The sequence below is a fragment of the Magnolia sinica genome, chromosome 14 (assembly GCF_029962835.1).
Source record: "Magnolia sinica isolate HGM2019 chromosome 14, MsV1, whole genome shotgun sequence".
Classification (NCBI taxonomy): domain Eukaryota; kingdom Viridiplantae; phylum Streptophyta; class Magnoliopsida; order Magnoliales; family Magnoliaceae; genus Magnolia; species Magnolia sinica.
This window is the reverse complement of record NC_080586.1, coordinates 78566185-78581831: the sequence shown is the minus strand read 5'-3', so window position 1 is coordinate 78581831 and position 15647 is coordinate 78566185. Positions and strand designations below refer to the sequence as shown.

General features: G+C 39.7%; 1 protein-coding gene across 2 annotated transcripts; it reads right to left on the bottom strand.

Annotated features, from left to right (window-relative positions):
- Positions 1-2492: 2492 nt before the first annotated feature.
- LOC131224643 (110 kDa U5 small nuclear ribonucleoprotein component CLO) lies at positions 2493-15028 on the bottom strand. 2 transcript variants are annotated; one of them, XM_058219911.1, is made up of 11 exons: positions 14808-15028; positions 12304-13064; positions 10627-10695; positions 9304-10497; positions 7865-7963; positions 7583-7741; positions 4990-5075; positions 4045-4243; positions 3792-3902; positions 3029-3235; positions 2493-2917 (listed from the first exon to the last, which is right to left on the bottom strand). In XM_058219911.1, the coding sequence occupies exons 2-11, from the start codon at positions 13048-13050 to the stop codon at positions 2819-2821; spliced, it is 2970 nt and encodes a 989-aa protein (XP_058075894.1). In that variant the 5' UTR covers positions 13051-13064; positions 14808-15028; the 3' UTR covers positions 2493-2818. The 2 variants fall into 2 exon arrangements, with proteins under 2 accessions (XP_058075894.1, XP_058075895.1); XM_058219912.1 differs by lacking the exon at positions 14808-15028 and adding an exon at positions 14783-14798.
- Positions 15029-15647: the final 619 nt, after the last annotated feature.

Genomic DNA, 15647 nt, shown 5'->3' with positions numbered 1-15647 from the left:
GTAGAAAGACAATAAATATAAACAATTTGTTATTCTTTTTTATGCTATATCTTCCATTATACCTTCTTTGCACACAGAAAAATGTCATCCTGGCTGTTTATGTTTTCTTCAGTTGCTTGCCTGATTTTTGGGGCAAGGTGATCTAAATGATGTGGCCCATCTCATTGAAGGCTTGGTTTCTGCACATATATGATTTTTTGCAAGTTTATTGGTGTATAGATGAATTTGGGTTAATGGATCACTTCAATTGGATCCATTGACTGTTTATGTTTTGAATTGTGGATCTTAGTACAACTGATTGGATTGGGTGGTGAGGATCATCCTTTGCAATATAATGGGGCCACGTAACATTCGGTAGTCGATCCTCAAGATTGAGGTTTGGGATCTTTGGGTAAGCCCAAAAGCTTTTAGTTTGAACTAAGACCTGTTTAGATAGTGGAAAAAGAAAAGAAAAGAAATCAAAACTTTAATAATTATCTAGTAGTAATTTTCCCAAATTTCCATTAGACATGGATTTTAATGGATTTCATTTTGTGGGTTCTTTTCTGTATAGCATATGAAAATCCAATAAAGCTCCTATATTGGTTGTGGTAGATTTGTATTTTATTTGTGAAAATTTGACTATGATATTTGGATAATGATTATTATTGAAAACTAATATTTCTTTAATACCCAAACATTCAACTATCCATCGTAGAAGAAAAAAAAAACATTTATTTTCTTTTTTCTTATCTTTTCCCACTATTTGCATAGAGGCCTTGCAATGAATTTCAAGTAAAGGCACTCAGCGCTTTCTCAATTTGTTTCACAGTTAGAATTGCAAGGTGAACCCATGGTGGAAACTTTGCCACCAGAGCTGCTGGTTAGTCACAGTGGCCTGTCAAGTTTCTAAGCTTACCCTTTCATGGTCGTAGTTTAAAGCTCACTAATAAGCCCACCCCAAGAAACCCCACCTGATTTTCAGCCCAAAAGATTAACAAACTTTAGGTCTACCATTTATGGATCTGTGCGTCCCTAATTTTTCAGGTCCAACTAGAAAAGTAAATTGGGTGATGGACCAGATTTAAGAAAGACCTTTGTAAGTGCCTACCAATTTAAGGGCCTGTTTGGATACCACCAAATAAGTTACTTTTTAACTTATGTTAAGGGGGTGTTTGGATGGCAAGTTGCTTAAGATAAACTACTTGTGCCACAAGTAGCTTATCTTAGTTTCTACTTATTAAGAAGTATATTTGGTAAACAACATACTTATCAACTTATTCTCTCTTTGGTCACTCGTGGGGCCTCTTTTTTGTTGGGACTTGCGGAAGTACGTATAGAGTAATCTAACAAGATAATCACAATCGCACAAACAAATCCAATAAAAAGGCAATCCGAATTAACGTGGAAAAAACTTTTCTAGAAAAAACTATAGCACAAAGCAATAATACACCATGAAAACAATAATGCACTATGAAAACGAAAGTTACAAGATAGGAAAAACTTACCCATCAAAGCCTCGAGAAGAAAAGCTGGAGCATTTTCCCTTCGAAACACTCTCAAACCCTTAAACACGCACCATAATCCCAATTATACCCAGTATATACACTACTGCAATTGAAATAGGAAACAAATTGCATACTCTCGATGGTACCTTCAATGCCACAGACATCAAAGACCAATCGATAACATCGAAGAACCCCAATGCCATCGAGTAGGAACCTCCAAACTGTCCAGCAATCAACAAGGATTTTTCAGATTTTCTAGATGGGATCAACCTCCGAACTATCCAACAATCAACAAGGATTTTTCAGATTTTCTAGATGGGATCAGCATCTGCTCTAAGACACAACCGACTCGGAATCGATATTTAATAATTATATATTAAAAGTTCCATAATTACTAATAGACAATTAAAATAGTTATTATACACACACTAGATCTGTCAATAGGGCTATCAATAGGCCCCACTGACCTGTTGGGCTTTTAGGCCTAGCCCACCTGAGGGCCAAGCTTCACAAGCACGGCAGGTATGGACAACAAACTTGACCCACTCTTTCATGGGTGTTGCTTTTCAACAACGATTCAGATTTCTCACGGATTGCTTTCATGGAGAGCTTGAAATCGTAAGTTGTAAAAGAAATCGAAGTCCTTGGGGAGCCCAGCCCCTTGACACCCTCTATCAACAGCTCATTGGATTAAGCTCGTCTCATCACCAAAACCTAGAGGTCGAGTGTTCGATTCCGTGTTCCTCGATTTTTTTATGTTTTACATGGCAAAGTGGGTGACTCGGTTCAAGTCGTGTCGAGTGAACTCAACAACTCGGTTCCTTCCTCCATCTTACATTTTACAAGACAAACCGGTCCACGTGGATTGTGTCAAGTCAACCAAGTGGTCAAGTTGACTTAGCGAGTCTTGCTGATTGAGTCGGCGGGTTTGAGTCGAGTCGGTGAATTTTAAAACTAGGATTCTGATGAAAACTCCAAAACAGCTATATGATTTGTACCACAGCAGGCACTCATACAACATTCTCTTATGGTGGCCAAATTACAGCAATTGCTATTATCTTATACTGAATTGCCTTTCTGCTCAAAAAGGAAAGCAAGCCTATCTTGTATGATTGCAAGAATCAGATGATTGTAAGCTTTTGGATCTGCTAAACTTCCACTGATTGACTGCAGTAATTGCTAAAAACTCATCCTAAACGGATTCTCCATGGGTGCAAAAAACCAACAGACACATTGCAAGATACACCAGCCATTTGCATTTACATCTCTAGTTCTAACTTCTAAACACCGAGAACAAAATGGCAGAGAGAGGAAGATGTTTCCATACTTTATTACATCATCTGCTGATGAAGCTCAGCAGCCTGCAACGCAAGCTCGGCAACCATAGCCTCGTCGAAGAACTTGTTGATGCTTACATCCTCGCTCATACCCTGTGATCATCCAAAAGAACACAACAGGCATTTCTCAGCAAAGGAAATGAAGAAACAAGTAAAAAAAAATCTGCATTTGCTGGCCTCAAAAGAACATTTACAAAGACGTACCTTCCGACGCCTTGTTTTCACCATGAACTCACGGGCAAGGTGTTGGATGGGAGCAGGTTCAAGGGGCCGGAGGACTATGCTTTTGTCTAGAGGGTCACCAGGAACAATGGCCCAGTGATCAAACACCGAGAGGCAAAATGCCTGCCCCTGAGTATGGTATCGCAAGTCCGTCTCAAAACCAAACGATTCTATCACCGGTAAAAATGCCTGGAATTCCAAAGGAAAAAATATCAGGAATTTGGATGACAACAGAAGGAAAAAAAAAAACACGAGAGAGAGAGAGAGAGAGAGATGCTGTGTGCTTTATCATGGGAGCTTCCCATGAGGTCGAGCTCTGTGGGCCACACCATGACGTGCGATGGACATCCATGCCGTGCATTTGGTAGGTCCTCTCTAGGATGTAGGATGTGCCAAAAAATCAACCATATCCAAAACTCAGGTGGCCCATACCATCTGAAACTGTGGGAAATCATGCATAAAACATCTAAAAGCACTTGGGCAGGGCCCACCTGAGTTTTGGAATGGCCTAAAATTTGGTGTGACTCCTCATCTAAGTGGGACACACGATGTATGAGCTGGATGTCTAAACCACATTCACTAGGCCCTATATATCATCAGGAAGGTTTCAATGGGCGGGCATCCACTCTCAACTGTTGTCTATGGTGTGGCTCACCCATAATAGAAAGCTTTTATTTGTAAGATGAATCAGAAAATCAGCGAAATTTTGTAACTTTACAGTCATAAACTTAAAGCATTGCTGCACCTTAACAATATAAGCAGGGGTGCCCGGCTTCGGAACATCAGCTGTCACATGCCCACGTCTACGAGATAAGACTGTGTAGATTGCAGAGACGCAATCTATTGGGGTTTGAATCTAAAACAGCAAAAGATCAAAAGATCAGACATTTATCAAACCAAAAAACGAAAGATGGTGTGCGGATCTTATTCCATCAACTATCTTTTCACCCCCTTTTTTTTCTACTTGTTCTTTCACCAGCAAAGGCAAGAAACGTCACCTCTACATAGTATACAGGTTCCATTAGCCGCGGGGTTGCCATGAGGAAAGCTGAATAAGCCACCCGCCGAGCTGTGGGAATGATCTGACCACCACCCCGATGCAAGGGCTCGGGAGCAATTGTCGCATCGAGAATTTTGAATTTCACATTTCTGATGGGTTCATCGCAAAGGGGTCCTTCTCGGGCACCCCACTGGAATCTACGCACGAGAACATGGAATAATCAAGTTATCAAATATGTCTAAGAAAGTATCACAAAGAAGGAAGAGTCCCACAGACAGCACCCATGCCAGTCCCATTTTCAGGGACTCACATCATACATGTTAGAAGTGGCACTTGCAAGATCCAAAACGTTCTACACAAGCTCCAATGTGGCACTTGCCTCATTGGCAGGACCCACCATTTAGATACCCTAGACTAAGAATCAGGATCATGGTGTGTTGTAAAGGCTGTTACGGGGCCATAAAGGTAACGGTGGCAACCATTACATGTTACAAGATCGCAAAGGCCGTAACGGCCGTTACAGCAAAAATTACCCATAAAGGCCGCTGCAGCCCCCATAACAGCCCATTGTGTCCCCTGTAAAGGCCGTAGCGGTCCATTACGAGGCCGATACAGGCTTTTTGGCCATTACACCCCATATCGTAAAGGTAATGGAGGTGGCTGTTACGGCCACCGTTACCGTTACCGAATACCTTGATCAGGATAGTCTGTTCAATGGGTGGTCCAGACCCGTACAGAAGAAATACATCTTAAGAGAAGCAATCCAGTTGCCCATATTCAACATCCATTTGTAGCCTACTAGAAGAGCAGATAAGCCTCCTAAGTGCTTGTATCTTGCAAGCATGACACTTCAGCACCTATAAACCTCAAGGGATCAAGTCGGTTGCAATGGGACTCATTTGAGTTCCCTGGGAATTCTCCAGAATGGAGTGATCTATCTTACCCCTGTACAATAGAATCCTTGACAGAATTCAGCAAGTTCTTGTCGACTTCGCTGGGAAGAGTATCATCTAGCAGTATGTTTGGTCCCTGCACATTGTGTCAATTTCACTATTTGGTAAGGCTAATACAAATGTTTATATGGTCTTTTAGACAACTAATGCAGTTCCTTGGTGCTTAATCAAAGAAATAAAATTAAATTTCTTCAAGTCATGAGATACTCCTAGATATTGGGCCATATGCAGAGAATGGAAGTGCCTGATAACTGACATAGATGTGTATGTTTAACACAGGCTAGAGAATGGTGATGGTTAGACACAACTTATTGCTATGGTATCTAACCCACCTTAAACATGGCGTACATGTAAACCAATTTGACTATCCAAATAATAGGCCCCATTGAAGATGTGAGCATAGCCCGAAATTCATACTAATTGGATGATCTCAAACATCTGATTTCGATTCTTGAATTTGGATTGCTGACCATTTTATTTTTGCCATTCATTTCAAAGTAATCAATTGAATGGTTAGGATTGTTCAATCAATGTGATTTTAGGGCTGTCCCATCCAAAATGGTTCCTATGATTTGGATAGAATGGATTTGCATGCATGTGTAGTGGGTGAGACACCAACTTAGAAAGTGATGGTGAACTATTACTCCACTCTAGTCTGTTTAACACTGGATCCTTTCCACCTACATCAGTTACCAATAGACAGTTGTACCCAAAAAACAAAAACAAAAACAAAAACAAAAACAAAAAAAAAAACCAAAAAAACCCCAAAAAAAAAAAAAAGAGCTTTGACATCATCCTCAAGCTGTAATAAAAATTCAGCTTCCTATGAGTCCACATGACAAACACATCCAAGCTACATAAGGCAGGCAGACTACAAAATATCGGGAAGAAAAGAGTCACAACCAAGCAATTAAAAGAAGAACGTTAGAATTTATTTAATTAACCAGTAAATATACAAAATGCTACTTAATCAAAGCAAGCATTTTTGCCAATGTTCAGAATGTTGGATGTATAATGTTCTATCAGGAAATGTATTGTTATAACCATTGGAAATATGGGGAAACATTGGGAAATTGGTTGAATTTTTCAATGAAACTTCAGTTATTGTTATAAAAAATAAAAAATAAAAAATAATAATAATAATAATAAAAAGAGAGAGAGAAGAAGAAGAAGAAAAAGAAAGAAAGAAAGAAATCAATACACACTTATAAATCAAAACATACAAAAAACGAGTGCACATAATAGGTTTTCTTTGTATGGACTCCTAATCTATGTTGTCTAACTAAATTGATGCAACTTTGGAAGTACATTCGAAGTCTATTCATATAATTTATAATTGCAAGAAGATGTGTGGAAACACCAGTAATATATTCAAAAGCAAAAGAAGAATCACTAGATCAGGTTACAAACATGCTTGATTTTATGCTTGGACACAAAGATTACAACCGATTTGCAAAAAATTGGATATATAAATATATATATATATATATATATATATATATATATATATATATATATATATATATATATTCCGCAACTCAACCCATCTCCAAATCTCAAAATTGAAGCTCCCAATTCATGATATTTCATTCAAAACATGAAACATCATGGACTTGTAACAATTTGACAGTGATTTAACATTATTTACAGAAACGGAGGGGAGAAAAAAAAAAAGATCGAAAATAAAAAATGCTTGCCGGATCAAATATGTTGGATATATCCCACAACTTGTATGTTTCGCATCACTCAGGTGGGATAAAAGATACATCGTGGGATATAATAACTTAGAACCTAATCCAGCAATGTAATCAAATGTCCGTACAGCAATAAGGCAATCTATTAGAAGGTATCGTTTTTGCATCGGTTGTTAAGCTGAAATAGTCAACACACTCCTCCCTGGATAATTTTAATGGAATGCAATATAATGATTTTTTGCTAAGCCCGCACATGTTGTACAAGGAACACCATATATGTGCCACCATATGTGCCAGCATGGCATACAGATGAAATATCCAAGCAATCCATCAGCTGGGTCTGACCGAAAATGCTCTCACCTCACCCTGAAAGGAGGTTACACTCATCCAGTAGGCCACAATGTTTGAACAGATGGATATCTTAGAAAACTTTAGAAAAGCTCTTTTAAGCCGTACATCTGTTTCATGAACCATGGCCCACCTGATTAGTGGCCAACACGATTCTTGAGCGAAAGCATCAATATGGTAGGACACTGGACACCCATGATGGATAGACTTATATGGTGGTCGTACCTATGTGCCATGCTACATGGGATGGCATGCATATTAGCTGCCTCGTACACATTTTCCAAACAGAGCTTCGGTGTCATGCAAAAGTCAATAAGGTCAGAAGGCAACATTTCATATCAGGAATATATCGCAACAAATTCAGACGTAAACCAGATACATGTTTAAAAGATACTTTGAATCTCCCTCTATAACACAAATAGGCTAGAGGCATTTGCATTTTTTTAAAAAAAAAATTGACAACACTATCATGCAATACTAATTGCCCAAAACACTACTTTGCAACACTCGCAGATTGAGACATGTATGAAATTATCTTTACCTGCTTATCAGGCCCAAAAGCCCATATGGACCGTGCCGCAAGTAAGTCCCAGTCATATCTGGTCTGAAAGAATTCACCGAGTTTCTTTCGAGGCCAATCAATGCTCACTACCCCATTCTCAATATCCTCTGCAAGTCCCTTCTCCAATGGCTCTGCAAGCTGATTGCACATTAACCATGAAATCCATCAGATAGCCACATCCCATGTGAATTGGATTGCATGGAACTACGGATAACTGCCAGGAAAACAAATAAAAAGCTTTCACAGCATTACGGATCTTACCATAGTAATTTTATTCTTTTTGTTGGGTGTTTCCGCAAAGCACTTCATTGAAGAGGACTCCACCACCGTCTCACAAAATGTTACAACTGGATCGGCCACCTAAATCAATATCAAGCATATGTGAAACTTTTGATGTAAAGCAATACAAGAGTACACTAGGGGCCTTTCCATTTATCAAGTTTAAATACTCAAGATGGAGACCGGTAGGCTTGCTAATTCCACAAGCATGTATATCTAACCCATCTTCAAGCTACCATCTGTGCCTAGGTACAGTGCATAGAATATCTGAGCTGAAAATCAGGTACATCTAGATGTGTAGATGCCCTGACCAAAAAGTCAGGCTGGTTCACTCATCAGGCGGACTACAGTAGAGGAAAAAATGAGTAAGAAATGAAAGGCTGAAAAGTACTTGATTTTGTTAGTTTCAATCATAGTTGAGAGACTGAGATACGGACATGGGAAATAACGTGAGAAACAGATGCGTATGGATGATATGAGACATATGGGACCATTTCTTTGTTCTGTTTGGGTTCAGTCGAGTTCTTTATCCATCCTTCAAAGAAGACATCAATGGGTGGTGGCTCCATCATTTCGGCAAAGAGAGATCGTTCTGTGAAAGCTGGTTTCATTTGCAATGGGGACATGGAAGGAAGGGAATGGTGGGATTTTCAGTAATAAAGTGGTGCTGATGAACTTGATAAAAAGAAGAATCACAGCCACAATGATTAACTATGGCTCTTCTTCTTCTTCTTTTTTGAAAGACAGGGCAATTTTATTAAAGAACGAAAACTAAGATACGCTGGTCATTTTGGGATTGGTAACACCTTGAGGAATGAAAAGGGAGATGATATTGGCTATCTCCAGGCCTTGTAGGAGGTGGCAAAAGTTCTGATCAGAGAAGGTAGCACATCTTACCCTCTTCTTATTTCAGGAATAAACTCTCACCATGCCATCCAATGGAATTCAGGTGATTAGGAGGGGCCTTGGGAGCTCTATTCCTATATTCTAGAGAACAAATAGATAAGAGCCTATTTGGGAGATCAGAACTCCTTGGCTCCGAGGGATACTAATAAGGCAGCTGATAGACTCACTAAAGCGGAGGTGATGAGAGAGTCAATAGATATCGGTCCCTCGATGCTTCTCTTGTAATGCTCTTCATTTGTTCTTTAATAAAGATTTTGTTCCTTTTCAAAAAAAAAAAAAAAAAAGTATTTGCAAGAGGAAATTAGTTTATTGGTTACTGTTGATAAGACACACATGCTGAGACACACCTGATGTGCACCAAATTTGCATGTGGGTGCGTAAAGGAGCTGGGATGTACAGGCACATGGAGTCAGCAAAACACTTGAAATAATATCCTAAATCCTATAAGCATGACAACGAAAACTATCCTCTTGATTTAAGCAGTTAAGAGGATGGCATGAAGTATAAGAGGCTACCTTGACTTCTACTTCAGAATAGAGCTCTCTAAGATCCTTCATGATAGAATCCAAATAAATCTCCCCTGTCCCTAATATTGTGTGCTCCCCTGACTCCTCGACTTTGGTAATAGCCAAAGGATAACTCTTACTAATTTTTCGAAGACCTTCGACCATTTTTGGCAACTCACTAGGATTCAACGGTTCAGTTGCTGTCTTGACAACAGGCAGAGTGTTGAAGCGAAGAGGCCGAAAGATGTACACCTCTTCGTCCAAATCCAGGGGACAAAGGGTCGCAGTCTTCATGATCGAAGCATCCACACCTTCAATAAGAACCCAGGAACCTGCCGGCGCCTTACTAATAGGAATGCGGTACCGAGCTTGATAAACCCACAACTTCGTAACTTCTTTGACGGTCATGTCTTCCTCATCATCCGGTGAATAACCTTCACCCAGTACACGTAACGTCTGTCCTGTCTGAATGGTACCACTATAAACTCTACCAAAAGCATCAAAAACACTACAATCAGACTTTGGATAAAGCTTGGTCACATTAACCATGAGTGGGCCAGAAGGATCACAGTCTTTCATAGCCTCGGCAATCATCGAGTCTTGAGGCCCTGTGTATGTGTGCTCTATCTTCCTAACTGCAGAATCCCTAGCCGAAGGGATGTGCTCAACCAACATGTCAGTGAAGCCAGTGGCAGACCCGAAAACTGAGCTGCAAGCCAGCCTCAGTAAAGGCCTGACATTCAGTCTATATGCTGCATTACTAAGAGTGACACCAAGTTCTGCTAGAGTGGCCTCCACACTCTTCTTATGTTCTCCGATGACTTGACTATATATCTTGTATAGGGGTTCGAGAACAAACTGCACAAAAGATCTTTCGCCTCCACTCATTGGGGGTTTCTTCCTGAAAACTCGGTCATCGGGGTGATAGTACATGTCTCCCCAGAGTCGTTTAGCAAACTTTGCAGCATCAAATGGAATTCCGTGAAGTTTAACATAGAGTTTGGCAAACGATTGGAGGGTGAAGGACCACCCTGCACTGGCACTGGCGAAGCATACATTTCCGGCAGCTGGGTCAACCGTTTGGATGCCTCCTGCTGTGGTAGAGAATGAAGAGATCAGGTCATTGATGACTTCCAATGTATTCCTTAACTTGTGATAAGCATCAGCTGGTGGCAGTTTAAGTTCTGTTATCAGCCTGTCAACCTTGAAATATAAAGAGAGGAAATTTCAGGCATTTTTGGAAGCATGCACTTCAAAAGAAAATTCAAAAGAAAATGCAAATAATAATAATAATAATAAAGGCTTTTCCTGAATGAGAAATTAAACAGTTACCTTATTGATTACAACCACAATAGGAAGTCGTTCCTGAATAGCATGCCGAATGGCTCTCTCGGTGTTAACCTGGTCATGAAAATATCGACATGGATCATAACATGATCATAGAAACAATTAATCAGACAAATGCGATCAAGGTCACGATAAATAATATCAAACTGTAACCAACAAAAAAATTTGTTAGTATATTTTCATCTGAGAATTCTGATTCATCAAAATAGAACATAGAGATCCTAGAAAATCTGATCCCAGTAAGCCTGGTAAGTTATAAAACCCAACATGAGTTGTCAAACACAAGTCAGAAGATTAAACAAGATCTATACAAAGAAGAGAAAGAAAAAAAAAACACTCACTCTATTAGCATTTTTCCTATTTTATATGAGTTTGACAGAAACTTTTACTACAAATATAGGTAACAAAGAAGTAAATTGTAGAAGTCAGACAATCATACAAAGAAAATTAATTTTCACATACTTTAGAAAAAAATCAATTGATACTTGGTAGAACCCTCGATGAAAGAAAGAGATGTTATCATGTAAATCTTACGTACATGACAGATAAAGGATGAAGGATTAGTTAACGGATTCTTGGTGGAAAATATTTTTTTAAGATTTACACCACCTTCACTTCATCAACAAATACGATACCCTGTAATTCTGAGGCTGGAGTGGGTTATAATGTCTTGAATTGGTGAACTTTTTAGAGCCTGACACAGCAGTAGGAAGGGGTGTAAAAGGAGGTTTCTCTGTGGAGGATATCCTTGCTTGCTATCTTATGGGCGAATTGGCATGACCGCAAGAACAGGACTTTTTAGGATAACTAATGCGATGCGGCCTTCATCAAAGTGAAGTGAATGGCTATTCATTGGGCTAGAGTGTCCAAGGACTTTGCTGATAGTCCTGAGGATTTATGTAGGTGTTCTTTAGGAGAATCATCACCTTTGTATTTTGTATGATGCCTTATCATCCCTATTCTAAGAGTCTTTTCTTGTTCTAATAAAATTTCAGTACCTCTCAAAAACAAAAAAATCTATGAGGCTGACCAGACTCAAGTTGATAATTTGTGCAAGGTTCTTTGTCATTCCAAGGTGGTATCTGGGCAAAATGTGGACATTCAGCAAAGGAAATTGCTGGGTTATCAGCTGAGCAAAGAAAAATGTCTTTCCTGGGTTTTCGGATGTAAACCACATAAACTTCCTTCTGCTTATCTCAGACTCCCTCTTTGCATCAGTAAGCCAGCCAAGCATTTATTGGACATGATTGTGGGAAGAATTAAGTGTAAATTATGAAGTTCGATAAACCAACTGATGCTAAAACTACAAATAAAGAATAAAGCACTTGCCGATTGTGGATATACCAGCTGACGGTAAAACTGTTGAGAACTGCTGACCAGATTTTCCATGCAAAATTACATGGAGGAGCATATGTGGGGTTTTTCTTCTTAGCTATAGAAAATTGAAATTGAAAGGTGGATAATATGAGATTGGCAATTATTGAATGAAGTTTGCGAGCCAAGGTCACTCAAGGGAAGAAGGGGCATAGGGTTTCATTTATCACACTTCAAGATAGGTCCAAACCATTGGGTAGCCATGGTCTTTCAGTTTGAATCTGTCCCAAAAAAAAAAAAAAAAAAAAAAAAAAAAGGGAAGAAAAAAAAAGACAATGAACTTTTTACCATTACTCCTTCTGCAGCATCCACAATTAACACAGCGCCATCAGCAAGCCTGAGTGCAGCAGTCATCTCGTCAGAGAAATTTACGTGGCCAGGAGTGTCCATGATATTACAAAGATAGGATTTTGCATTGCTATCTTCGAGAACTAGAGACATGGGCACTGCCTTAATCGAAATCCTCCTCTCTTGCTCGTCAATCCTTGTATCCGTATACCTCATGTGCTTCTCACTGTTTTGATCAAAGGTGGAGATGTGGTGTGTCTGCTCGACCAGCATGTCCATGAAAACAGTCTTGCCATGCTGGAGGTTCCCAATCAACGCAACATTGCGAACGAGGGTGGGATTTGACATTAGACCAAGAAGAAATTGGGTTGAGACGTATGTGGACGAATCCTTCACGCCCACCTCAAACTTTATGTTTCTCACAGGCTTTATGATTGGTTGTTCAAGAGGTTGTTCGTCTTCATCCATGACAAGGGTTTCAACGTCTTCGCCATAGACCTCTTCGGCAGTAGGGTAGTACTTTTTGTCTTCAGCAAGAACAATCTGGTTATCCATGTCAACATCATTTGAAGTGGTCAACCACCCATTGGCAGCGGCATTGCCATCCTCATCGTCGGAGCCAGGTGCTTCTTCTGTGGGCTTATCAGTGATGTCTTCATCCTCTTCCTCATCCCCATCAGATTCATGATCCGAATCAATGTCTGGTCCAATGTAGTTGCCGAATTCATCGTACAAGCTATCGTCCATGGTGATGTTTGAGCCTGCAGTACAAGATTTTGGTAAGAGGTGCCACAACAACTGAAACTACAGCAACATGTGACAAACCATACATTATCAATAACATCATACACACACCACAAATACACACAAACACATGCACATGACACTCCATATACAAGTACTCGATATTTTATCTATGATATAGTACATGGATATGAAACAAAAAGGGAGTATAAATTGGCAATCGTATAGAGGAAAGATTTCATAAAAAAACAAAAAAAAAAAAAAGGCAACCCAGTGAAATATTGACTACGGTCCTTAAAACAGGCAGCGGAATAAGTATACACATGGAACTGATATGTTTCTTTCATCTATGGTTCAATGATATAAATCAAGAACACGATCCAATGTTCAGCATGCAGTATATACACCCATTAGATGGCATAAGCAGACCTGAGGACCGATGGTTTATTTGAGGATATGGTCCATGACAAAGTGGAATGGCATAACAGGATTCATGTAGCTGACGCCAACTAATTTAGATAAGGCTTTGATGATGATGATGCATAACTATAATACAAAAATGGCATGTCAGATCTAATGGTAATCAGATGGCAAGACAAATTCAACTTTTCAAATGGACGCTCATACTCTGCCGGCATTTCAAATAACTCTCCTAAAGATATGGAGTAAAATGAACAAGGTTTTCACTAGGGGTCGTTTGGATGCCTGTAAATGGGGCAAGTTGTAAATGATTTATGGGGAAATCATTTACACTCCGCGTTTGGATGACCTTTTTTACTGTAAATCATTTACAGACCCATCTCATTTACAGGCAAAGAGGTGGGATTTCATTTACAGCCTAACGGCTATATTTTCAAAGATTAGCTCTCCATTTACAGGACTAAAACAATTCACAGGCCATCCAAACACAATATATATATATATATATATATATATATATATATATATATATATATATATATATATATATTCAAAGATTAGCTCTCCATTTACAGGACTTAAACAATTCACAGGCCATCCAAACACAATATATATATATATATATATATATATATATATATATATATATACCATTTACCTGTAATTCATTCACAGCTTACAAGTTACAACCAACAGGACAGGCTGTAAATGGTTTGCACCTATAAATCTTTTACCACTTAAACCATTTTCAGGCATCCAAATGACCCCTTAGTATGGGTGGTCCCCAAAGTCGACTGTTGATTGTTGGACCCCACGAAGGATAGACAATGCTGCCGAAGAACTCCCGGATCCAAAGATCATAACCACCAAACTTGGGTCATCTCATTGCCACATTTGTCTTTTCTACCAATCTTTTTGCTGACCAGAAATTTTTGGGGGCATGATCCATCCATAGTGGGGCCAACAGAACAACAGTCCAGATCACTGATCCATGGAGCCCACTTGCAAGATTATCACAAAGATGTGAAATGAAGGCAAAAATGAAATAATTGAAGTTGTAAATTACAGAAGATGGACAGAGATAGAGAGAGGAGCTGCCGTTGCAAGTGAGGAGGGAGAGAGAGAGAGAGAGAGAGAGAGAGAGAGAGAGATGGAGCGGCAGTTAGGGAGATACAGAGCGAGCAAGCGTGAGAAAGAGAGAGGCAGCAGCCGTGGCAGGGGAAGAGCCATACAGAAGGAGCGACTATGAGAGCGAGAGACAGAGAGAACGAGAGAGAGAGAGAGAGAGAGAGAGAGAGAGAGAGAGAGAGCTGACCTGATTTCGAGCGTCGTGAGCTGACCTGATTTCGAGCGTCGTGCGACTTTTGGCCGGAGAAGATGGTGGCGTCAGGGAAATAACCGAAGTGTTAAGAGAACCTGAGGGGCGCGGATTGGGTACTACGACCACCACGACCTAGCTACAGAAGGATAGTCGTGTCAGGGGATCTGTGGGGCCCATCGTGATATATGTCTTTTATCCAAGCCGTCCATCCATTTTGAAAGATCCTTTTAGGATAAATCTCCTAAAATAACCCATATTGAAGGCTCAAGTGGACCACACCACAGGATGCAGTGGTGACAATAACCTCCTCCGTTGAAACCTCCCAGGGTCACCGTGATGTTTATTTGCCATAAAATCTGTCCCTAAGGTCACGTAGACGTGAACGAAGGGAAAAAACAAATATTAAACTGATCCAAAACTTCTTTAGCCCCAGGAGGTTTTCAGCAGTAGGCATTCAATCTCCACTGTTTCCTTTGCTGTGGTCCACTTTAGAATTCGATCTTCCTCATTTTTTATCTCATCACCTAAAATGATTTTTTAAAAACGGATAGACGGAGTGAATGAAACACATATAAGCACCAAAGATCCCTTGGTAGGACCGTCCGACACTAGGGCTTCTTCTTGTTTAGAAAAGGATTTCTACGATAGTTCAACACCATTTTTAAAATGGTGGTGAGTCATCAACGGTATGTATTTACCTAGTTTTCCGGCAATCCAGACCATCCAAATCACTAACATAGGTATGAATGGAGTATGAAATAAATAATACACTAAAAAACTAATAATAAAAATCTGATTTCTTTATTTGGGTCACTCACTGATTGCATCTAACCATCAATTTGATGGCCATTATCATACG